General features: G+C 40.2%; 2 protein-coding genes and 1 long non-coding RNA gene across 3 annotated transcripts; 1 reads left to right on the top strand and 2 right to left on the bottom strand.

Moving 5' to 3' along the window:
- Window positions 1–139: 139 nt before the first annotated feature.
- LOC139926222 (DNA-directed RNA polymerase II subunit RPB9) lies at window positions 140–3,747 on the bottom strand. Its single transcript, XM_071917855.2, has 6 exons — window positions 3,600–3,747; window positions 3,358–3,412; window positions 2,524–2,597; window positions 1,865–1,939; window positions 1,027–1,078; window positions 140–548 (listed from the first exon to the last, which is right to left on the bottom strand). Exons 1-6 carry the CDS (start codon window positions 3,659–3,661, stop codon window positions 486–488), a joined length of 381 nt encoding a protein of 126 aa, XP_071773956.1. The 5' UTR covers window positions 3,662–3,747; the 3' UTR covers window positions 140–485.
- Window positions 3,748–5,016: 1,269 nt separating this feature from the next.
- Window positions 5,017–8,755, bottom strand: LOC144539423 (uncharacterized). The gene is made up of 3 exons (XR_013504944.1): window positions 8,636–8,755; window positions 6,015–6,075; window positions 5,017–5,640 (listed from the first exon to the last, which is right to left on the bottom strand). It is a non-coding gene; the product is annotated as an uncharacterized LOC144539423 (long non-coding RNA).
- A 6,331-nt stretch (window positions 8,756–15,086) lies between these two features.
- lbhl (LBH regulator of WNT signaling pathway, like) lies at window positions 15,087–24,209 on the top strand. Its single transcript, XM_078284255.1, has 5 exons — window positions 15,087–15,188; window positions 15,465–15,673; window positions 20,446–20,521; window positions 21,410–21,713; window positions 22,878–24,209. Exons 1-5 carry the CDS (start codon window positions 15,087–15,089, stop codon window positions 22,946–22,948), a joined length of 762 nt encoding a protein of 253 aa, XP_078140381.1. The 3' UTR covers window positions 22,949–24,209.
- The last annotated feature ends 1,289 nt before the right edge of the window (window positions 24,210–25,498 follow it).

Raw genomic sequence — 25,498 nt, 5'->3', positions numbered from 1 at the left:
GAACCCTGATATGAATACTTACTCTGCAAACTAAAGGAAATGCAATGTCCATGTTAACAATACTATAACAGAAATGACAGCATTATTTGCATTTGTTGCATTCAAAATGTTCCATTAAATAATCCAAGAGGCATTTGTAACAACAATTGGTCCTTTTAATCTTACAATGCAGACATTTGAAAATAAAACTACATCAGTTAAAAAGCTATTAATACATTATATTCACAAGATGAGGTCCAACACAAGTCATCATACATAAAGATAACCGGGGAGTCAGTTTTCTGCTATTTGAAAACAAACCGCATTGCTGAAACCTAATAAACAAATGACCAGGCGAGTGCTCAAAAAAAGTTCACAGCTTGACTGCATAGCTTTCTGACTGATACAGACTCCAAAAAACAGTCTGTTTTCAGCTGCAGGTAGGCATAATATAATGTTTGAATATTTGTAGATGCATATGTTGGACCTCTCCATCATCACCATCTTTACTCGGTCCATCGGTGTCCACAGTGAGGAGCAGTGCAGACGTAGTAAAGTCTCATAGCATCCTGTGGGGGGAAGAACGGAACAAATGTTAAAACTGGCAGACCTCTTTAATTCAAACAAGTTCTTCAACCCAGACAAAACGTGTGCAGACCACTGAACCACTAGTGTTTCCCCATGGATTTTTATTGTAACAGCTGCGGCTGCCGGTAGTTTTGATTTTGGGTCCATGTCTGTTCCTGTTCAGTCCAATTTGGTATAAGTGCAGGTTGTTGCAATGCAACTGTTCTTGCTGGAATATATTGGGATATGTTGGAATATAATAGTTTATTCTATACATTAGCCTTGTACTTGTTTTTCTGAAAAACGTAATTATCTTCTACCAGTAGACAATTACATACCACTGATGCCATTCCATTAATGGATGAATACAAAAAGACATGCTGCTGACCATGGAAAGGTAGTATATTAATTTATACACAAATGAAATGAAGACTAAATAAGGAATGCTTTCTTATGTATTTGATTATAAATGATCATTACCTCAGCCTTCATACTGTGAGACTGGAAGAACACTGCCTCCTTGTGACCACATCTGTGAAGAGACATGATGAGTGCACAATGTTAGAAACTACTGTATCACAAACTGACCAGCATCACATTTCACAATCAAGTAGTTTCTGTACAGTCCCACAAAGCAGCCGCAATGACATGTAGATCTTATTAATTATAGGTTTATTTGAATGTGATCTCAGCTCCAAAACTAAACTAAACTTTGTAACTAAAAGTTACAAATTAAAAGTCTCGCACACTGCCCAACATCACATTTCAGAAAAAAAATCCTTCACAATGCAAAGACAACTGTGGCAGAATAAGAACATTCTAGAGAACTAGACTAAGAGACAGAGTGGAGATAATGTTAATCTAGGGATACAGAACTGGTAAAGAAACAAAAATACAACCATGTCCATTTAAAGTCAGCAAGTGGTGTGTTGCCTTGTCACTTGTTGTCATGCCAGCACAAAAACATGTTATCCAGAAAATCCCTTGCTTTAGTCATGCACTTGGCAATAAAGTGTTTCAGATGATTAAAGGAGAATACCGGCACCAATTACAGTTACAGCCAATTTACTTCTGTCTACATCTAGTTTGCATTTTTCAATGCATATGTAATTCGATTTTTTAACATTCACTCCTCTTTCGTCATTTTTAAAATACAAACTTTACTTTGTCAAACAGATTGAAGTTAGTTGCTGTCTCGGCTAACAAAGACGCCCAAAATAAGAAGACATGAATGTGACAATAAAGTTTGTAAAGCGACATGTTTTTGAAGGATTATTTCCTGGAGGAGTGAGGAATACTGAAAGATGGTGAAACTCACTTGGGACAGGGGTGATCCTCTGTCCTGGGTAGCGTTGGATCCTGAGATACATCAGCGATGATCTGTGTCAACTCACTGAAGAAAGATGGAAACAAGAGGTTAGATGAACGATCATGATACATGCCAGCACCTAGCCCTGGAATGCCTGGAGTTACATACATTGCATGTATTCATAGGTCTGTACATGCAGAAGGGTTGTCACATTACAAATGTTTTGCAATGCGGTGTAGTCACTCAGTATGTTTGCAGCACCACATTAAAAAAAAAAAAAAAAACTCAGATTAAACAGATTAGCCACTTCTGCACATTGTGAATATGCACAATCAAAAATAAAGCATTATCTTTTACTATCTTTTCAAAGACTACTAACATCCAATTAAATCTGCAGGACTATTGTACACAAATGAACCAGTGAGCACCTGAAAACGTTATTGGGTGTCTTGAAAATGCACTTAACTTATCACTTTATCTATGACTAATTAGTTTTGGATATTCAGAGAGTGCATGAGTGGCTACACACTGAGCAACACACATCTGAAAGCAGAGACGTGAACCCTGCTGAAGAAACAATGGAGTGATATTAGCCATTCTAACTGACACCTAGTCTATTTGTGTGGCATAGAAAAGTAATTGGCAGCACTGTGGTTTCCCATACTTACTCAACCTCGTGGGTGATCTTATTGACATAGATGCAGCTGTTGTCCGCCTCTTGTTGGTAGTCACAGTTCCTGCACTGTGGGTTGACACATCCAAATCAGTTACGGCTTCAGATTGTGCTGAACCTCTTTTTGAAGTGACTTTTGGTTTGGATTTTTTAAATGTTTGAGTTCAGTGAAAAAAACAGGGAATTTAGCAATATTATTTGCAGGTATACAGATGTCATGTGACAAGATTTTTCAAATTTCCCCAGCTCTTACAGAGTTAATAACAACCCTCCAAATGACAGAAGCTTTACCCTGGACATGCCATTGTAGCTATCACCAACTTTGTAGAGTTTTGATAGCCAATCAACCATTATGGCCCACAATTTTCTTTTGCAAAGGGACAAGACCTGAATACATGTTTAACTGTTCTGTCATTCATATAACCAAATCTTGGACTCATAGCACCACATGTAAAGTGGCTGTTTTTGAGGAAACTCTTGTTGGCAACCAGGCTGCCAAAGGAGGCCCATTCATGACTTTGGGTATCAGCATGGCAAGCGCTCAGGATATGTATCAAAAACATTGACTTCCATCCGTTGGGAACAGCTTTACCATCTTTCTCCAATGGTCTGTACATAGTATCTTGTTTAACTTGTACTGTTTCCCTGGGACACTGTCTTCCATAAGACAGCCATGATTACACAGGGAACAGGAAAGGCTAGTCAAGCATGGGCCACCTAAAATAAAGATAAAATCATACGAACCTAAACAGAATGATGGAAGCAGCATGACCCCAAGCCTACGACATTAGCCAAATTGCACTTGAGATAAAAGGACATGTTCACTTACTGCATAGAGCAGGATACGGTTCTCCTTGTCTTCTTTGGGATACAACATGTTGTTACTGGAAAACAGAGTCATCGTGTTTAGTGGATCTCATTCTGTGTTTTAAAAAACGACGTAACGTTACATATATTAGTCCATATGCATGGACCCCAAGTCCAAGTCGGAGCATAACGCTATGTGGTTAATTAGGCTAACATTGTAGGCTATCAAATCTTCTCCGATTAACTGTTCGTCCATAAACTTACCATTCTTGACAAAACCGGATTCCAACGAATCCTGGTTCATATGTCCCGCTGTCTAAATCCATTGGAATAACTTCCTGATGAAGAAAAACCCAACAAATGCAATAAATGTGGGACTCGTGTCTACCAACTCTGTCTCCTCTTGTCGTTTGAAAACAGACCATCTGCGCATGCGTAAACTCTTGAATATGTCACGTTTTTACGGGCAGCGCCCCCTAGGACTTGGAAGAGAAAAAAACAACAAGGCATATTTGGACAAAATTTTATTGCTTTCTGCACTAAATCCACATTGCAAAATGCTTAAGAGGAGTGCAAATATTGTGAAAAATGTAACCAAGTTTACAAACAGTATGTATATATTACTGCTACGTAAGGCTGTTGTTTTAAATGCAGGCCCCCTAACATAGCACAAACTTCTTATGTAGGGCAACCCAGAATTGCCTTTCTGAGCACCTGCTTGGTTATATGTTCCTAATAAAAGATTGTCTTAGAAGCGTTGTCTCCACAATGTGGTCCAGGCTCCATGACTAAAATGTCTGATGAAGGCGTGATACGATTCTATTGAAAAAATAATCAAATGGCTACAAAATGTAGATGATTGTATTTTAATATATGCTTAATATAACAAAGATTTTGTGTAATATAAAAGTGAGAGGTGTTTCTGTATGGTGATACATAACATTTCGTCACCCACCCAGATTGCCAGTTTCCACTTCTGAACTGCTGTCGTCTTCATATCCACTTTACACAATTTAACAACTGAATCATTTTATTTGAATACATTTATTTGCACACTACTGTTACAGTGTCTTTGCGCATTTCTTCAAAACACACCTTCATTCCTGCAGTTATGGGTAACCTCTATTAGGCTACAGGTTACCCATAACTGCAGGAATAAGTGAAGCAGGAATAAGTGAAACAGTGAAAGTGTAATGGAATTAGCAAATATGTGGGCCATTAACATTTTCTATACCTCTATTACTAACAATATAATCAATATTTATTCTAAACGTGTCAAATGTTTTTTCACTGAGAGTCACTTGTTATCTGCAAAAAAAAACCCCAAACAAATTATACTGTTACTATTGTTAATATAGCCTATCACACTGCATACGCTTCAAGAAAAGAACACAAACAAACCACAGCTGTGGTCAAGGTACATGTGTTACACTCACAATCATGTGCATCTGTTGCACCAGTTGGCTGCTCTAGCAGAACTTAGTAGTGAAATCAGCAGGTTACAGATGCCTACAGGCGGCCCTGAAGTGCAGCCTGGATAAAGAGAAAGTTTAACAGCTGACAGAAGATGTTTCCTCAATATTTGGTATCCATGACTTGGTCCACCACTTCAAACACCAGTCATCTGCAAAACTCAGTAACTTGGAATAAGGTTGTAACAAACTCAATAAAGGCACTTGGACATAATTTTATTGCTTTTTACACAAACCCACATTATTGGCATGTAGTGGAATCAAAAAAAGAAGTTCAATAAGTGATTTTATTGATGCATAACTACAAGGCATAATTCAAATAAATGTATTAAATTCACTTGATGTTAGAAGGCTCATCATATAATAAGTAGAGGAAGTTTGAGACCCATGGAGGCATACAGAAAAGCCCAGCCAGTACTTTGTAGTCTTGACACATTACCCCAAATAAAACCCAGTAAAGAGAGTATCATTATCTTCTGTTGCGAAGATGTCATTTCGACCAGGTCCAAATAAATTAACCCAGACCTCGTCTTTTTTAGAGAGTTGGATCACACTGCTGATGCTGGCTAGTTGGCTGCATTTATCTGGCAGACTAGTGTGATACATTGAGACAACCTTCTCACCGTTCTTAAATATGGCACACTGAGCCCTTCCATATGTAGACATGTGCACAGTGAAGTGATAAAGGCCATCCAAAGGGCAGGTGAAGATGCCCGTTCCAGGACTGTAGGCCCCTCCCTCATTGACCAGCACATTGCCGAACTTCAGGACCCCAGAATGTTTTGGGTAGCTGTCAGTGATGTCCAGTTTGGCTGTGAAGGCAACAGCTCTGCCTAGAGTGGGTGAAATTATATTGATGATTAGTGTGAGGTTTTGACATTATCTGGTTATGAGAATTAACACACTGTAGCCTATATTTATCAACTACAACAAAAGCTTGGAAATGTGCATTTATGTTTTAGATCAATCAATCTTTACCATGGAAAATATTGTTCACAGCCAGAGAAAAGAAAAAAAAAATGACAATACATTATATAGTACAACAAAAGTACAGTCATGCTAATATGGTGTATGAAGTCATGGCAAGTCATCATGGTCAGAGCAACCCAGTATTGCCTTGCTGAGGACCTATTGTTTTGAATATGTTCCTAATAAAGGATTGCCTGACACGGCCACAGTTACAAAATGGATCAATGAAATGTTTTACCAGGTTTAGTGCCGTCTCCACGACCAGCTTCAAACTCCATGACTGATGGCTTGATACGCTTCTGTCGCTTCTGTTAAAAAGATAATCAAATAACTACAAACTACAAAATGTAGATCAGTGTTCTCCAACCATGTGCCATCCAGAGCCTTGTGTATGCAGGTTTTTGTTCCATCAAACACTACAGCAGTGGGGTAGCCTATTCCACAAAGCGAGATTATCGGTTCATGTTCAAGTTTGTTTATTTATATAGCTCTTTATCACAAGCATGTCTCGACTTTACAGAGAATGAGTCTAGCCAGATCTAACTGATCAACAATCAACTATAAAACAGAATGATACAAACACAGTGAAGCAGAATAAAGCACATCAAGACATAGGCTACAATAGCAAGTTTTAGCAAGACATAGCAAGCCTAGGTACCTATCCGGCACCACCAGGTTTAGACCTTCAATTAATGCAAGGAAAAACTCCCATGAAAGCAGGAAAATGGAAGAAACCTTCGGCGAGCCAAATCAAAGCGGGATTCCCCACCGGGATGGCTGAGCGTGCAATAGGTGCCGGGGCAAACAGTGGAATGGACAAAACATGGACAGTGACATAAGAAAACAGTTGAGGGAAAGAGGAGCATGATTCTACGGAGAGATGGGGTCACGGTTGGTGCTGATGTCCGCAGAAACAAGGTCAGCGCTGGAGTCCACAGCCAGATAGAAACAGTGCGTCAGAGTTTAGACTTCGGCAGCACTAACGACCATAGAAGACAGGCTTATTTCAGTAAGTTAGGTTTATTTTCAAGAGATTCGGTTGCACAACGCAGGTTTAAATAAGCCCCAGCTAAATTAGGATAAGTTACCATTATCCTTCCAGACTAGCCAGTCCCGGAGAAGCTACTTTTCAGGCTTGGCTTCAACTTTGGTTTACGGCTTGTTCACACAGCACGCGTAGCGGCCAAGTAGGCCTACAGCGATTTCGCGCGCGAGTCGCAGTTGGGTTGTTCACACCAGAAGTATTTCTCCGCGCCGGCCAGCAGCTCTCCTGGTCTACAGGAGGAGAAAACCCCGTGGAAACAGGCTGTAGGCTGCTTACATTGTGCTCCAGTAGCCACCAAAGCTTCATCTGTTCACTGCTGTCCTTGTAGAAACAATGCTGACAGCTCACTGTACTTTTCCACATCAGGGATGAACTTTATGTCTTCCATCTTGCGCTCCAACTGGCGTTCCAGATCGCAAGCCGCGAGCGGAGCGGAGTGCCGTGCCGCGCCGCGCCGCGCCGCGCCGCAGCCAGTGTGAACGATCTGATCCATTAACATGGCTGTCGAACCCACCGGTATCAGGGCCTAACAATCCTCCGACCCGACTGAAACGCAGCTTTCTCCTAAGTTCTGTCCCGAGAGTCATTACAACTACACTATTAACATACTGCAAGTCAGAATCAAATCCAAAAGAAAAGTTGTATTTTTTATTGATCCATCACAATGTTACATAGGCTACAGCAGTGGTTCTCAATGTGGGGTCCGGGGACCACCAGAGGTCCTTGAGGGGGTTCCAGGGGATCCCCAGCAAACTGATGAATTGTTAAACTTCAGCATTATTTCATTTACAATAAGTTAACACAATTAGAGAATGTAGAAGAATGACTTGTTTTGATCATAGTTTCTCTGTTATCTCTCTACCTACAACACAGACAGTCATGGAATTCTGGACAAAATCATATCTAACAATAAAAATATTCTCAGATTTGAGTCTGAGAGACAAAATCTCATCAAATGGGGTCTGTGGCCTTAATGTGGACTAAATTAGGGGTCCTTGGTATGAAAAAGGTTGAGAATCACTGGGCTACAGTCTCTCTCTCTCTCTCTCTCTCTCTCTCTCTCTCTCTCTGCTCCATTTGCCTATTTGCTAAACAATCCCAATAGAATTAGCATTAATTGCTATGAAAATAAGCCTAATAACAATACATTTGGACCATGGACCAAGGAACTGGGAGAGCATTTTAACCATCTGCTCACGTTTACTTTATAACTTAAATAGAAATAAAATTAAGACAATGTAACAGACACAAATGAGAAAGTTTTTCCCTACATTTTACGGAAACCAAGTGAAATCTTAAGGGCATCTGTAGGTCTTGCAATATTTCCACTAGCCTATATGAAGGCTATTTGTTTTTGTTTTTTTGATGAAATTACACTTTAACATAATTTAGGGGAAAGTGCACTTTTAAAGATTATTTTAGCACACTTAAAAAGATAGGGAAAAATGACTCCACTTTCACATGGGATTTGAACTCAGGATATCCTTGTAAGATTAACATTTTACCAACTGAACCACAAAACCACTTCTCTCTTCTTGATTTCATCCCTGCTTCTGAAGGTGTGCTAATGATTGAAATCAGCTGTTATAGTCTTTAGTTGAAATTAAAACCTGTATACATACCCTCTGGATGACACATGGTTGGAGACGCCTGATGTAGATGATTGTATTTCAATGTATACTTTGAGTAATATAACTTGTCTTGTATAAGCAAACTCTAGGAATTATTTGCAAATACCTTTTTCATAAGGTCTAATTGTAACTTCTAATATGAGTGAAACAAATCTAACAGTTTAGTAGTGAAGAGCTCCTTACCTGTTGCTGCCTTGCAGAAGAGTGATGTGAATCTTTGACTACTTGACAGACAAGTAGAGACAGACAGGAGCTGTTTTTCTGGTTTCCAGAGTATTCTGTTACATCACCATATGGCCATCTTGGTAGGAAAATGACAGGTGATTGTAATAAATTAACAGGTGATTATCAAATGACAGCCAGTGTCTATGATGCAGGCAGATCTGAATCAAAGTCACAATCTCTTTATTGGGCAAGTAATACATGTATATGAATTTATCTGGGTGGCATTGGTGCAAAGACATATTGAGAACTTGCATAGTATGACAGTATATACTGACACATGGTACAATGACAGCATTTCTAAAATCAAATTCAGGCATTTGAGTAGCTGAAACTGAAAAGACAGCTTCCTACGTTGTCAAACTGGATTCTTGTCACACTAAATGTCAAGATTCTTTAAATTCTTGTCAGCTCAGTAATAACAGAGGTGGGACAGGTAACAGGTGGTGCGGGGGTGGCACCCCCACCCGCATTTGCACCTGGCTCACCCAGCTATAGATGAAGCATTTCTGTAGGCAGAAGAAATTGAGGCAATCTTGTATCCACTACTTTGCTGTACAGGCTGTGGGGGACACACTTAATGGTACATTGAGCCTGTCCATACACACACATGTGCACAGCGAAGTGATAAAAGCCATCTTCTGCCAGCCAAATTCTGATATGAGTAAAACAAATATAAAAGTTAGATCGCAACAAGCTCCTTTGTTGCTGGCTTGCAGAAGAGTGCTGAGAATTTTTGACCACTTGGCAGACAGGTAGAGACACAGACAGGAGTCTGTGTATGTTGTTTTTCTGGTTTGCAGAGTGTAGATATTGATGCAACTTGATGAAAGGTTTTGCAAAGCATTTGAATTTGATGAAGATGTAAATTTGTGGAGAAAAGAAAACATTTCAAGATCAAGCATCATTCCTGGGTAATTTAGTTAATCTGTACCTAATGAGTGATGCAGATCTGATTCAGAGTCAGAAAATCTTTAGTGGGAAAGTATAATAAATGTACAGGAATTTATCTGGGTGGCATTGGTGCAGAGACATATTGAGAACTTATAGGCAGTAGTGTAACTACTTGACAGCAGGGCCTCACATATAGTGCAAAGGGACAATACAAGAAACATGATGATAGACTGTACATATCAAATGACAAATGACGATGATTGAATGATTCAATGTAATTGTGTTTTTAAAATTCAAATACAGGCATTTGAGTAACTATGTGAAACTAAAAAGATTGCTGTCTACATTGTCAAACTGGTGAAACACTCTTGTCCTATATGTCAAGATTCTTTAAATTCTCGTCAGCGCACTAATAACAGAGTTGCTATTTGCAGAGGTATGTATAGTGTAGGGATTCATAAAATGGATATAGGACTGTATTTGATTTTCCCTGATTTAGTTATTTTCTATGTTTTTTTGTGAGAGAATGTGATCTAAGACCGATCTAGAGCCACTGTTCTTGACCAAGCTCTCTTTCTCTCAATATTTATTTTGATGTGTGGTGAGAACTCCATTTTTCTTTGATAGTTTTTTCTTTGCGGTCGACCTAGCATCATCGCTATTTAAATTATCAACACTGCTCCATTCTGAACAGCCATAGCATCAGCTGAGGGGCAATATACATGTAGAAGCAGACTGGTGGCACAAATAATACTCCAGTAGATGTCAATACAGTATTTGTATTTTTTTATGAAACTGGGCTTAATTATCTTCTAGCAGTACAAACAATTACACAGCTCTGAAGGTCTGGATATAGAAGATATGCTGCAGATCATGGAGATGTTGTAAAAGAGATTTACTAATGGTTATTTATCATGTAGTTCATTATAAATGATCATTACCTCAACCATACTGTGAGACTGGAAGAACACTGCCTCCTTGACCACATCTGGGAAGAGACATGATGAGTGTAGAAACTACTGTATCAGAAACTGACCAGCATCACATTTCACAATCAAGTACTGTTTCTGTTCAGTCCCACCAAGCATCCATTACAATGACATAGATCTTATTAATTATCAGTTTATTTGAATGTGATCTCTCCTCTCTGGCGCCCTAGTTGATCAACTGCTAGTCTCTTCAATGAAGAACGCAGTAATGTTAGGCTCCTTGGCTTGCTAGTTGATGTTATAGCAACCAAACTGTTTATAATTTGATTTGAATTGATTTGAATTTTTATGATTTGAAATTAAATTTGATTAGCGTCCTGGTACAAATCATATATGATCCTAGCACAACAAGTAGCAGGATAAGAGATATGATAGGATAAGATGGATAAGAGCATTGGATCATGAGGTAATTGATTTGCACTGCCTGCTACCGCACTCCTTGTAAAAGTTGAATTCTTACTGAAAACATCTGAAAACAGAATATGCACATGCAGCTCCCCCTCGGAATTGAAAGCTGGAATAAATAAATAAATAAATAAATAAACAAATAAAAACATAACCAAAAAGTAGGTATATTTGGACACAATTTTATTACATTATAAATATTTCATTATAAATACACATTATTGGCATCTAGTGGATTACAGAAAGAGACAGGTAAAAGATCAGCTAAACAGTAAATTATTGATACATAGCCACAAAGAATTATTCAACTAAAACAAACTTAACTCAATATTAGTAATTATAGTAATGAATAGAAAAGGCATAAGGCCCATCGAGGTATAAGGAAAAGCCCTGCCAAGGACATTTTAAATAGAAATACACTAATACCATTACCCTAAATAAAACCCAACAAAGACAGTATCATTATCTTCTGTTGCGATGATGTCATGTCGACCATGACCCCATAAATTAACCCAGACCTCGTCTTTTTCAGAGAGCTGGACCACACTGCTGGTACTGGCTACTTGACTGCAATTATCTGGCACACTAGTATGATACACTGAGGCTACAGTCTTGCCATTCTTAAATATGGCACACTGAGCCCTTCCATACACAGACATGTGCACAGTGAAGTGATAAAAGCCATCTAAAGGGCAGGTGAAGATGCCAGTGTCAGGACTGTAGGCCCCTCCCTCATTGACCAGCACACTGCCGAACCTCAGGACTCCAGAGTGATATGGGGAGCTGTCAGCGATGTTCAGTTTTGCTGTGAAGGCAATTACTCTGTCTGTAGCGGCTGCAACAAAGGAGATTAGCCATTAGAATATATACATAGATTTGTTCTCCATGTGTTAATTATTTTCCATGCATAATCACATAGACTTACTTGGCCTAGGAATGTCAGGATCACCACTCTTTGGCTCCGGATTGACTGGAACAGGTTCTGTTGATGATTAGCGTAAGATTATGAGATTTTCTGGTTGTGACAGCAAACCTGCTGTATGTCTATTAGCTGCAACAAATGAGGTGAATAATGGATTTTTGAAATGCTGGAAAAAACAGTACATCCATGTAAACCTGGTGAATGTTACTGAACATTACCTGCTCTAACCAGCAATAACATGTCAGCCTGCTTCACCATTTGACTTGATCAACTTACCCATTACATAGAACATAGACACCAAAATCATGCATGTGTCCCTAGTAGATCATTCACTCTGATGCACCATGCTAACACTTTAGCATACAGTATGTTGAGGGATTGCAGGCGACTAGCATTATATCAAATGTGAGAAAATGGGAACATGTAGGAGCTGTAAAGCTAAGTAGGTTTACTTGATATGTGGCTAAGTCTGGCAGTTTTGTGTAGGAAATTGATAAAATTTACATCAATATGATACAGAAATAGTGAACTGTTTTGAAGGTACTATTACTGTGGAAACATCTCTGTCCCTGTGAGACTTGTTTTGTGTCCATAGGAAGTGGACAATGGGAAGGGATGAGACTGCTAAAAATCCCTGTGCAGTGGATGAATAGCTGCATGATTTTTCATCTGAAATGGTTGCAAAACTAAACTGTGGCTACGTCGCCTTAATAGAGTTAATGATATTTCATTTTTAAAATTCATGAACCTACCATACTTTAGTGTATGCTAAAGTGTTAGCATGAAGCCCCAGAGCGAACAATGTACCGGGGACACATGGATGATTTGTGTGTCTTTTGTTCTCTTCTCTTACTGGGTAAACTGACCAACAGGCCAATCCCCCTAAACTCTGTGTATTCATTTAATGCCCAAATACTGTAATCCCATCAATGCTGAAATAACTGAATGACTTCAGCATCAGTCACTTTTATTACCACTGTTAGTGTTAAAACTTGAATTCCCAATTCTGATTACTTCAGTACTTCAGTACAGTACTGCTGTTTACCTACCACTGCATTGTTGTACTATGTTGTCTTGTTACACTGTTTTGTACTGTTTGTACTGCTGGAATGACAATAAAGATGAATGGAATTGAATACTTATGAGATTTTACACATAGTGATGTTGAAAATGCTTTTTACCAGCTTTACGAGTGCTACCACCACGACTCCACTCACACCCCATGACAAGAATTTCAGATGATGGCCTGATACACTTCTGTTGAAAAGATAATCAAATGGGGTACAACATGTAGATGGCAGTACAGTACAGTATTTTCTGTAATATAGCCTGTTGTGTATATAGCAAAACCTTTCTATAAGATAAAAAGTTTAACATGTCTCAAATTTTAAAAATCCTTTCAGACTTGATTCAAATAGTATTTGCAAATACTTTTTTAGCCTACTTATGAGTAGATGGGTGAGATTTGCCACACAATACAATAAGTACCAGATAGTTTGACAATCGCAGAGAATTATTTGAAAGTCATTTAACGTACATTACAGTTTTGTGCCTGACAATTTATCTCTTACTATCTGAATTTCTCAGATGAAGTAAAACCCCCCATTTTGGTACTCCAAGACAAGCTCTTGGAATTATTTGCAAACACCTTTGATCTTGGTCTGAGTGCCGTTACTGATAGCTATATGTGACTCAAACAAATCTAAAAGTTAGATAGCGAAGAGCTCCTTACCTGCTGCTGCCTTGCACAAGAGTAGATGCTCTGAATTTTTGACCACTAGACAGACCGGCGGAGACACAGACACACAAGGTTTTTCTGGTTTACAGATTGCAGCCCTTTGATGAAACTTGAAAGCTTTTGCAAAGCATTTAAACCATGAAGATGTACATTTGTAGTGAATGAAGAAACATTTTCCAAGCATTCCATAAACACCAAACATCATTCCGTTCTCCTTTCTTCCTTTACCATGACTCATTTCCCCTTGGCCATCAATAAAGTTCTTCTTGTCTAATAAGATAGATTATAGGCAAGAAAAGAAAAGAAAAAACAGACAGGTCTAATGTCTTCATTACATTTTAGTAATTTCATTGGGACTCCTATCCAGAGTGACTGAATGAGTGAACAAGTATAGGTTTAGTGTCTTCATCAGGACACATAGATGTTGCAAACGTACACCTTTATATTTTACTTCTCAATGCTTGGGTAAATGCACTGAATGTACAAAACATGAGACACTTACTCTTTTCATAAGGTACACTGATGAGGTGAATCCAGGAAGATGTCCCTAATATTTTATATATTCATATTTCCTATGAAGAAACTACAACACTACAACAATTTAAATTATAAATTCTGATCTCCATAGTAGTTGGATACTGAGGGGCAGTTTACACATAGCAGCAGACTGGTGGCACTGATAAGATGTGGATAAGTATATGCACATTAGGACTTGATTCAGTTGCACAGGCCTTCAGCAGATTGAGATGCGCATTGTAAATGCATAGTCTACCATATGCCTTTCATTCATTTTTGTTGGGAATGTGTGACAGCCTTCCCACTCTGTGTGCTTCCTGGTTGTGTTTTGTTGCAGGTAATTGACAGGCAGAGTGGGAGTGTCCCTAATAACGTGGGGCACCTGGGATGGGTGGATGCACACAAAGATTGAATTGGAAATCTACCCGTGGGACATTAATTGGAGAAAAACATACAATTTAAACTTTAGACATTAGGAATATTAGGAAGGTACTCCTAATGTTTTGTGCATTCAGTAGCCTATATCCAAACCTCTGCAGAAGCAATACACATGATCCTACATGCTGTGTTGGCTCCTACCATACCTTGTGCCACATATGGTTTAGCCTACAGTAGGGATTACACACTGCTGTTACCAGCGCGCTGTTTGTTTAGCAATAGTTGCTGCCTGTTATATATATATCTCTCCACCCCACCCCTGAGCCCTTGATCCCCGGGCTAATTCCCTGAATCGTCCAAATCTAAATCCACGCAGTTGGAAGGAGAGAGAGAGAGAGAGAGAGAGCGATAGAGATAGAGAGAGAGAGAGAGAGAGAGAGAGAGAGAGAGAACAGTGGTGCATAAACAGACGGGACAGGGGAGAAGGAAGGAGGGCAAAACCTCTCCTTGACCATGTGTGAGTGAGCATTTGTGCTCCTCCTGAGTCAGTTCAGCCTCCAACAGTGGGCCATGGGCCGTCTCTCTGTGCCTTCACAGATGCACCAGCGACCCAGAGTGCCAGCTCATCAGAGGGGGCAGTCAAGCCCGGCTGACGTCACCCGGCCAGCCTCCGTAATCGAAAGAGACGCTAATCCTTGCTCCTCTCCAAAGCCTGGCTATGGGGTGGAGGGAGGTGGGGGGAGAGGGAGGGATAGTGACAGAGACAGGAGGAAGGAAGTTGGATACAGGAGACCAGGGAGAGCCTGTAGGCTGTGGGCTGGCAGACATATTCTTTTATGTCCTCTAACCTGGACCGCACAGAGAGAGAGGTGTCGTCCTGTTCTAATTAACCGGTGACACAAGGCACACCTCCGCCTCCTGATCCTCCGCTGACTCCCTGGACCCCAGAGGGTTTTAGGACCCCCCAACCCAGGCTTCGCCCTGGAGGCCAATAGCCTCTGCGAGGGCTCTGCGGAGGGGGAATGCTGTGGGAGCTGCACCCCTCCTCCCGCACCCCCTCTTGTGCCATCTGTACCCGCTGTGGAGGAACCCAGCTTCACCATCGTGGAGCTGTGCCAGGATGAAGAGGACATCATCTGCCTGACCGCAACTGAGGGGTAAGAGGCTGCTGGTGTGTGTGTGTGTGTGTGGGTGTCATTCACACCAGCAAGGACTATAGCTTTTTTTCAGGATGAATCCCTCTACAAGTCGACAAAATGCCCCATCTGACTGAACAAAATTGAAAGAACACTCTTAATGTGGGTGGATAGTATTTCGAACAGAGAAGTGAGTTTAATAAACCTCTCCAACTCTGTTCCATACACATATGTGGGTATGTGCATGCATGCATATGTGTGTGTGTGTTGCGTTACAGCGTTGTGATGGTACAGTCTGGTCACTGCAGGTCATCAACTTCAGTTCTGTATACTGAGTCACAGGTTAGCAGTTGTGTTTGAGCTTAACCTGGGTATATGTAAGGCTAAATCATCATGATATTAGCAATGACAGCTTACAGCTGTAGCCCTCAGAAGTGCTCTGATGATGCCAGAGAAGTGTATGTAATTGCAACAATAAACAGGACAACTTTCTGGGCAACTGTAATGGGCAATAGTGCCCAAGGAGTTTCCTCAGCATTGTTGCTTTAATTGCATAGGAACATCTTGCGGCAGGGAGGCATTTGAATACATTTTTGACCCCATGTCATACTTTGTTGCCTGTTACTGCGGGTCTGTTGCTCATTTATGTTGCCTTTTGTGTCACCACCCTAAGAGTGGAGTGGATAGATGTTTCTTTTAAGTCAGACAACAGATAGCAGGAAGTGTTTCCGTGATGGAAACAATGAAGGAAATGCTGTTCAGTTAGTTTGCTATCTGGTTTGTTATCTGTGATCTAATATGTTCGCTCTGGCCGCTACGCCTTGTCAAGTCTTGAGCTCCACTACCAGCGACGTGTTGTGTCGCCATCAGCGTTGCGTCAATCTGACGTTCTCCCTGTTCCACGGGGCGCGTGACGCTGTGAATGGATACACCAGAAAACAACCAATATCAACTTTATTTCTCTTTATTTCAATGAGGGAGAACGCGCGCGTCAGCCATCGAGAATTTAACCTCAGAGATTTTTTAGCTAGGACGCAGCCATCGGATGCAACACGAATGCACACGTGAGCGCAACGCGCTCAGTGGAGCATCTTTCAGTGTTTTTAAGGAATCATTCTTTCGATAGCTGACGGCCGATGGCAATGGCTGACGGCCGATGGCCATAGTGGAGCAGGGCCATAACCCAGTTTCCTGTCCTTAATCCCACTAATGTTAGCTGTCTAGTGTGACCGCAGGCCTTGCTTTAGAACTAGGAGGCACCTCAATTTGGATGCATATTTCAGTGTTCATTTTATTTCTGTTCACTATAGAAATGTGAAATCTGAATTGCTTTTTTTGTCTGTAGATAATTGATGAAGGCAATTTTTGTGACACAAAGTGAAAAACTCTGATTCGGTGTTTGTAAGTTTTTAATTTTATTAGTTTTCATAGTGTTCTTTTAAACTTTTTTGTCTGGAACTTTTTAAATTTCTAATTTGTCAATCAGTTTTTTTTCCCACATCTTTAAAATTCATTATTTTATGAATGACTTCTGTTTTATTGTTAAATAGGTAGAACTTTGAATAGCATTTTATGTGCAAAAAAGTGCCATACAAAATGTGCTATACAAATAGAGACTAGACTGATTGTAGGTTGGGATGAAACGTGCAGGTGTTTAGAAGGAGTGTGTATGAGAGGGATTACACCGCCGTTAAGCTAGCTTGTCATAATAGCTGCTGAAAGTTTCCATCACAGGTGGCACACAAACCTAAAGCTTAGCTTGACACAGTTGTGAACAGCATAATATCAGAAATTGAATTGTAGGGCTACACACATTCACAAGTGGGTCAAAAATGATAGCCTCCTCCCAAAGCTGATCCCATTTAGGCGAGAACAGGACGTCCTCGTTCTGATGGCTCTGCAAACTGGTTTAGTATTTCTTCATTTGTGAGATTGGACAATGAACTCAAGTGTGCTGGCAGAAATACTGAGCCTAAGACCTGTAACCTCAATTCAATTCAATTTGATTCAATTCATTTCAATTCAATTCAATTCTATTCAATTCTATTCTATTCCAGTAATCCCCATGGCATGTAATTGGTTTAAAGGCAAACATAGGGCATCAGACAGCAAACAGGCAAACAAGACAGAAATACAGAGAGAGAGAGAGAGAGAGAGAGAGAGAGAGAGAGTGTGAGCACCTGGGCATCAGGAAAAGGCTAGATGCATTTGTTGAAACTACAAAGCTGTACTATGTGGTGACCTTCTCAGGTGTTACACAATGTATTTTAAGAAACTAAAAGCCTGTTGTGAGGACCACAGTCATCACAGAAATGCTACATTATTTTTAAAATCAGACCAGGTTTCTCTGTAATTGCCCTGTTCACAAGCCACATGGCCTCAGGCACAAAGCCGGCCCGAGTTGTGGACCTGATACTGCAGCCGGTGACCTAAGCAGTTCACACTCGGAGTGTAGGGCCTGACGTCTGTCCTTAAACATACTGTAGGCCTCCTTCTTGACCTGCAGCTTACTGAATGTGGATTGGCTTCTCAAAGTGGCTCTGGAGATCTTGGAGCAGACTATTACAGCGCCCTGCAGGCGGCTTCTGCTGTTGACAGAGGGGGGTATGAACCAACATGCAAACAAAAAAAGAAGGAACTGTAAAAAGATTGAAGTATGGGTTTTCCCGGACTGCTAAATCTTACATTTCACATATACTTCAGTGTAGGTTTTGAGAAATGCTTCATAATATGCAAAACTTGTATTGTAAAAATGTATCTGTATACATATTAATTCAAGATATGTTTTTTATATTTTTTATATTTTTTATATTTTTATAACACATACATGTCCATTGTCCAATGAATGTCCTCTGCATGTACTCTTGGCCAACTTTGTATATTTTTAATAAAATTAAACATATTCTGAAGTATATGTGAAATGTATTTTCTCCATATGGGTTTGCACAGGGTATAAATTCATTTTCCTAAGAAACATGCAGCAAAGGTACAAAATATTAAGACCACCTTTCTAATATTGAGCTGACCTTGACCTTTTGCACAATCCACATCTCTGCTGTCTAAAGCCTTAAAAAGCGGTTTTATCTTTTCTCCTCCCCTTCATCATTCAGTCTATTCATAATTTCTTATTTCCTTACATTTTACCAGTAAGAGTTTACAGACACGCTCAAGGTTTTTTTAGATTGATGCAACAGTTAACGCTGCTGTTGGAAAATTCTAAAAAATCCCCAAGCCTCTGTGTCTAAAAACAGTTTTCTGAGAATAAAGATGAGCTGTCTCTTTCATTAGAAAGTAAGCAAACTTTTAAAAGATTGTCTCGTTACACCATGCCTCTGAATGACAACAAACCAGAAGTGTTATTTATAGAGAGAGATAAAGAGACAGTGAGGACAAGAGAAATGGAGAGAAAGAGAGAGGGAGAAAGAGAGGATTCAGACAGATCTTCTGTCCGCCTTAATCCTCCATTGGCTTTTCTGGACACCATAAACAGATGGAGGCACATACATGTAACTGAAACAAATGACTATTAATAGCATGAACTTGAAGTGTTACTCAGCATAATGGTGGTTAAGAGTCACAGTTGGCTTAGGTGTGTTTCACACCAGACATGGTGGATAGCACTTTGCTGACGTGAGGGTTTGCTCTGCAGATAGTGGCTAAGAGATGACATGGCTCACATCCCTTTTTAAGAGATGGCAGAGCCAAAACACTGCATTTATTCTGCCAATCTCCCTGTCAGAAAAAAAATATGAGGGCCAAAGGACATAATCCATTTTGATATGATCAAACCCTATTTGAGTTCTACTCTAATCTGGGACTCAGCTCAATATCTATGTGTTTGTCACACACACACACACACACACACACACACACACACACACACACACACACATACACACACAGAGAGTCGCATAATTCACATACTCAGACCAGCTCTGACCAATGACATGCAGTACTGTCAGTCTCTGACCAATCAAAAGCCTGGCAACTGTTTGACATGGGAGACAGTGGTACTAATTCATCTACAGATACATGAGGGGGCAATGATGTTTCAGAGAAAACCGGATGATGTGATTTCATGCATTAACATAGAATGTACGCCTTTGGTGCTGAATGTCTATCTGTCTGCCACAACGGACAGACAGACAGACTGACAGACTGACAGAGAAAGATAGAGACAGAGACAGTTTACAAGGCCTTGTGAGTAGTGGTAGACCAGAGACAATTTTCCTTTGATTATCTAGAACCATATAGCATCTAGTAAGCTGTCAATCACAGAAACTTTCTGCCATTTATTGTAGCCTATAGCCTGATGTGGCAGAAGTGGTCTAGAAGTGGTGTTTGTGGTTGAGAGAGGGAGTTGAGCATTTTAGAAGGCAAATGAACGTTTAGAGAGGCAAACGACCAGAGAGACATGGGAATTTCAGAAACTCCAGCCAAAACTACGAAGTGCCTTCTAATTTCTAATTTTTATCTGTGGTAAACACTGAACATTTGCCTGTGCCCCAAAACATCCCTCTTCAGTAGACCTACCGGTTGCTTTAAGAACAATCAACCCATCAAACCTAAAAGCCAATCTACTTTTAAACAGTCAGCTGAGGGGAACTTGTGCCTGACTTGTATAAGGAATCAAGGATTATGCTCCCAAATAATGTTCAAATTATTGTAGATTAATAATAATGTATGCTCTAGTAATGTGAATACTAAGATGTGTTCCTGTCTATCTGCAGTGTGTGTGTGTGTGTGTGTGTGTGTGTGTGTGCTGGTCTCACATTGCTTTGTTTCATCCGCAGGGGGATGGAGGAGATGAGTGGTCAAGATTTAAACTTCGAAGAGATGCAAAGGAAGGACAACAGATTGCCATTCCAGGTAGGTTCCATCAGTGTGCTGTAAACAGACCTGTCAAGTGGTGTTTGCAGATAATTATTAACATTAATTTTAACCTGCTTGTTTACATGACATTTATTGTGTCAAGATCATGCAGATATTGTCAGATAGGGTGTGACTCACAAGTCAAGTTTATTTATAGAGGGAAAACATCTGGTTCAGTATAGCAGACTCTGTCAATAAACACTAAGATATGGACCCTTTCCTTCACCATTTGCAGTGTGGCTAAATGTAATGTAATGTAAATGAATGCCTTAAGTAGAATGATAAAACCCATGGCTATGAGTGACTGGTGGAAGAGCATGCTTACTAGGCGGAGCAGCCTTCAACACCCCACTGACAGTGTTGGAATTGATTGTATTTATGTAAATGTACAGTAAGCTGTACTGTGGCAATACTGTATTCAATGCTGCATTGTGATGCTAACAGCCTATGTGACTTTACTATTTTATTTTTACTACAGACATTTCTTTTTCTCTACCTCTGTTTTCTGATTTAACAGTCTTTATCTATCAGTTGCTGTCTGTCCTTGCCATTTACTATTTGAAAAAAAACCATAAATTAAATACTTATATATATTAAAGTGTATTTAGAGTGCTTTTAACAATGTTGCAATGTGCTTTCCATCATAAACCCCAAGATCCAGGGTCAAATGTCATGCGTGTGTGTGACAAACATGTGTGGGCAGTGAAAAGGAGAAGTGGAAAAATATAAATAATTGGCTTTCAAATAGTTGAAACAGATTCAAGTTTACAAATTCTGCCAACTCTAATGCATTTTGCTATGAACTGAACTTAACCTGGTATGATTTACCTGGTTAATCTCTCTCTCTCTCTCTCTCTCTCCCTCTCTCTGTCCTTTCCCCTGCAGATCTTCCCTGACCCAGTCGAGGTGGTCCTGGGCCCGGAGAGCTCCCTCAACTGCCTGGACCACGAACACGGGAAGGAGCGTCTGCCCTCCATCGTGGTGGAGCCCACGGAGTTGAGCGAGGTGGAGAGCGGAGAGCTGCGCTGGCCTCCGGAGAACATGGACCTGGAGGAGGACGAGGAGGACCTGTTCCTGGAGCAGTGCATCCCCCCGGCCAACATCGCCGACTGGGGAGAGGAGGAGGAGGAGGAAGAGGAGGAGGAGACGTCAGTGATCCTGAACCACCAGCAAAACACCTCACTCATCGGTGAGTTATCACCAATACATTTACACACAGTACATGTACTCCCTGTTCCACTCTTTTAAAAACTCTTTTTTAAAAACATCTTAAACTTGTCTATTCTTCTGCTTGGATGCTTTTAGTTTGGTAGAGTGTTTTTAGGACACTTTATACCTTTATAGGAATTCATGAATGGTGAAACACCCAAATTAGTCAAACTGAAATGAAAAATGACTTTTTAGCTCATTCTAACTATCATACCATCTGACTATTTGACAATTTATGCCAAAAAAATTTTTTTTTATTGTATTTTTATAGGCCTATCAAAATCTCATTTCTTTTACTTCCTGGAAAATGGAAAATCTTTAATGGTGACTTCATCACCACTCCGCCACATCAAATAAATCTGTGTTTCTCTCCTTGACTGCTATCCCATTGGTTTACACTTTCGAATGATCCCTTCCCGTGTTATGGCCCGGCCCAATATCCTGTTTCATCAGGAAATACATTACATTAAGGAAGCAAGAAAATTTCAAAATGTGTTTTCGTTGTGACTTGTACCCCCGTCACAGTTGCGTGTTGCTCAATCTGTGAAATGCACCAGTGATGCGGTGCACGCAGGAGTCTTTTTATGGACTATGGGCAGCGCTGCATAACTTCAATAAAACTGAAAACACACGCAACTATGGAAACAGCTGGCTGGAGACGTCACGTGCCATGTCGACAGGAAGCGATGATAGAGGGAAGTGCGTCCCAGAGCTGCTGCTGCAATTCGTGACCCCTCTCGCCTCGGTTCCTCGGCTATGAGTCGCCCTTCTGATACATCACTAGCACTTCTAACTGAGTGTAACTCAAAATGAAGCTGAGTGTTTAGGAGGCATAATGGGACGGGGGGTAAGAGGGCCGTTTGCAGCACATCTTTGTCACCTTCATTTTGAAAACCTTGTGTAGAAATCATAATTGTGACACATCTACAAACAAATGAAAGTAAATCCAGGTTATACTTCATTCTGTGTCCCAGATCACACTTTTCAAGAAGCAGCTTTTCTTCTTCTACAATTTTCAATGCTGAGAGCTCGAAAAAACTGAATGTTTGTGGTGACAGTGGATCCCTAAATTGAAATATCACTTTAAATGACAAATGACAACCATAGCATAGTGACACATTACTGTTTTTTTTTTTCTTTGTAGACCTCCAAGCTGATGCGTTTAGAGACGACACCCCGACTCTTCCACCTAGCAGTGCTCCGGCCCTCAACTGACTTCTGCAAACTCAATACCCCTGATGGCACAGTGAGGAAACGTCCTTACATCACTGGGGTCGAAGGTCCCGCAAGAAATAGATCCCTGGACAGAATGGACTGGAAAAATATTTGTCAACTACAGACTCATGCTAGTACAGCAGATCATGGCAACTTGGAGTTTGACAGTGGCAGATGTTGCAAAATGTAAATTGAAAGCCACAAGGTTGAGAAGAGGGGAAACACATGGATTTTAGATGTTAAACACTGATACACATCTGTGGTGATTTGAAAATACGCACACTCGTACATATACAGAGAGACAAGTACACACATACTGTAGGTCACCATGTACATACAAACACACATCCACACTTACAGACACAATTCAGCATGATTGGTGGGAACAGAATTGAGCAACATGGTGTCGTTGCCATTTTTAACTTTTAGGTAGAATTTTGCTGACTGTGGTGTTATTCATTGCATTTCCTCATTTTCAAGGGCTCAGTGATGTCACAGGGCTACCACAGGGTGTCCTGTAATAGCAATACATTTTCTTTAGTTTGTGTTCTCCTCATTTTCTAGATTTTTTCTCAGTTCATCTCTCAAGTCATCGCTGTCACTGATGATCTTGTATCAAAATGCTCCTCACAGGTCATCATTTTGACCCCATGGGTGGTATACCTGGTTGTATCTTCAATATATCGTATATTTACTGGCAGCACCTAAATAGAGTGTGTTCTCTGTATCTACCGGCTGTTTGGCTCAGTCTAGCACCTGTTGAGCACTCTTTTTAATTGATTTCACTGATCGCTGTCGGTGATGACGTTATTTGACGTAACACACTCAGACAAATCACATATCATTTTACCTAAGTCCCATATGTACGTGTTTTATATAAATTACTCCTGCTATCAGCTGTTGTTTTCTATCACAAATCAGGATTTTCCACAAGGTTAGAAATGCCACCACTTAGAAACACATAGACACGTCACTTTGGCTTGCTCTGCTTTTTGTTTTTGTTTTTGTTTTTGTTTGACAGGCTGCAATGTGAATCACATAATTGGACACTTCAACTGGTTTGCCACACATGTTGAACCAAACAAAGGATGGCAGCTCTAGTTGCTTTTCATCACAACAGTCTTAGATGTCAATGAGATTCGTACTTGTATAATACTCTAATTTTGTGTATAGGTTTAACTTGTCGATAAGTTGTATATATACGGAAAAACTGTTGTGTTACAGTAAAATGATTATCATGAATCTGACAATAAAGCATTTTGACCAAGTTGGATACGGAATTCAATGGGCTTATGTGGAATTCATATTTCGGCAACTATATATTTTCCAGGTAAACTAACAAGTAATTACAACTAAATTACTTAAAAGCACCTCTGGTATTACTCAGCAGTTAACCTCTACTACCCATCACTTCAAGGAAGGTTTATATTAGCAGCAACCAATTTGATTGTGGCCAACATTTACTATGTTATGCCATGTATGTTCTGCAGAGGTACTAAGTAAAACATTTATTATTATTATTATTATTATTAAACCTTTATTTAACCAGGTGAGTCCCATTGAGATTACAAGATCTCTTTTTCCAGGGAGCCCTGGCCAAGATAGCAGCAATACAGAGTTTCAAACAACATACAAGCAAACATTAAAAGCACATAAAACAAAACATACAGTAGCAACTCACAGAATCATATGCCTAAAAGACAGACAGGAGGGAACGGGTCTAGCTAAGGAAGCAATTACAAATTCCAACTGAATTTGCCTCCAAACCCTTCACTACATTTTTGAATGTCCTAATCGGGATCAGCTCATCTAGCTGCAAATCTGTCTGCAAGTGGTTCCAGGCTGCAGGGGCGGAGAACATAAAGGCCCGTTTGCCAAATTCAGTGCAAACCTTAGGGACGGACAGTAAGAGGGTGTCATTTGAGCGCAAACAATAATTACTAGCTTTGAGTGAGATATACCTACAAAGGTAAGAGGGGAGCAGACCAAGGATGGACTTATAAATAAATATGTACCAATGAGTAAGTCTGCGCAAGGCCAATGAAGGCCACTGAACTCTGGCACATAGGGTGCAATGGTGAGTGAGAGCTTTGCAGCCTGTGACAAACCTCAGAGCGCTGTGGTACACAGTATCCAGCCAATGCAAGCATTGGGCAGAGGCGTGCATGTACAACAGATCACCATAGTCAAGCAAGGGAAGGAACGTAGCCTCAACCAATTTGTTCCTGGCAGCATAGGAAAAGCAGGATTTGTTTCTAAAATAAAAACCTAGCTTAAGCTTTAGTTTCTTTACTAAGTTTTCAATGTGAAGTTTAAAAGTTAAACGATCATCAATTAAAATACCTAGATACTTGTATTGTGACACTAATTCAATTTGACTGCCCTGTAAGGTTACAATGTTAGGAAGAGAAGCTAATGTCTTCCTGGCATTAGAAAACATCAATTTAGTTTTTGCAGCATTCAACACAAGTTTCAGATCAAACAACCGTGACTCTACAATACCAAAAGCAGACTGTAAATACTCAAGTGATTGAGCAAGGGTGGCACCAC

The sequence above is a fragment of the Centroberyx gerrardi genome, chromosome 6 (genome assembly GCF_048128805.1).
Source record: "Centroberyx gerrardi isolate f3 chromosome 6, fCenGer3.hap1.cur.20231027, whole genome shotgun sequence".
Lineage (NCBI taxonomy): Eukaryota > Metazoa > Chordata > Actinopteri > Beryciformes > Berycidae > Centroberyx > Centroberyx gerrardi.
The sequence above is the reverse complement of the archived record's forward strand: the minus strand, read 5'-3'. Positions and strand labels throughout refer to the sequence as shown.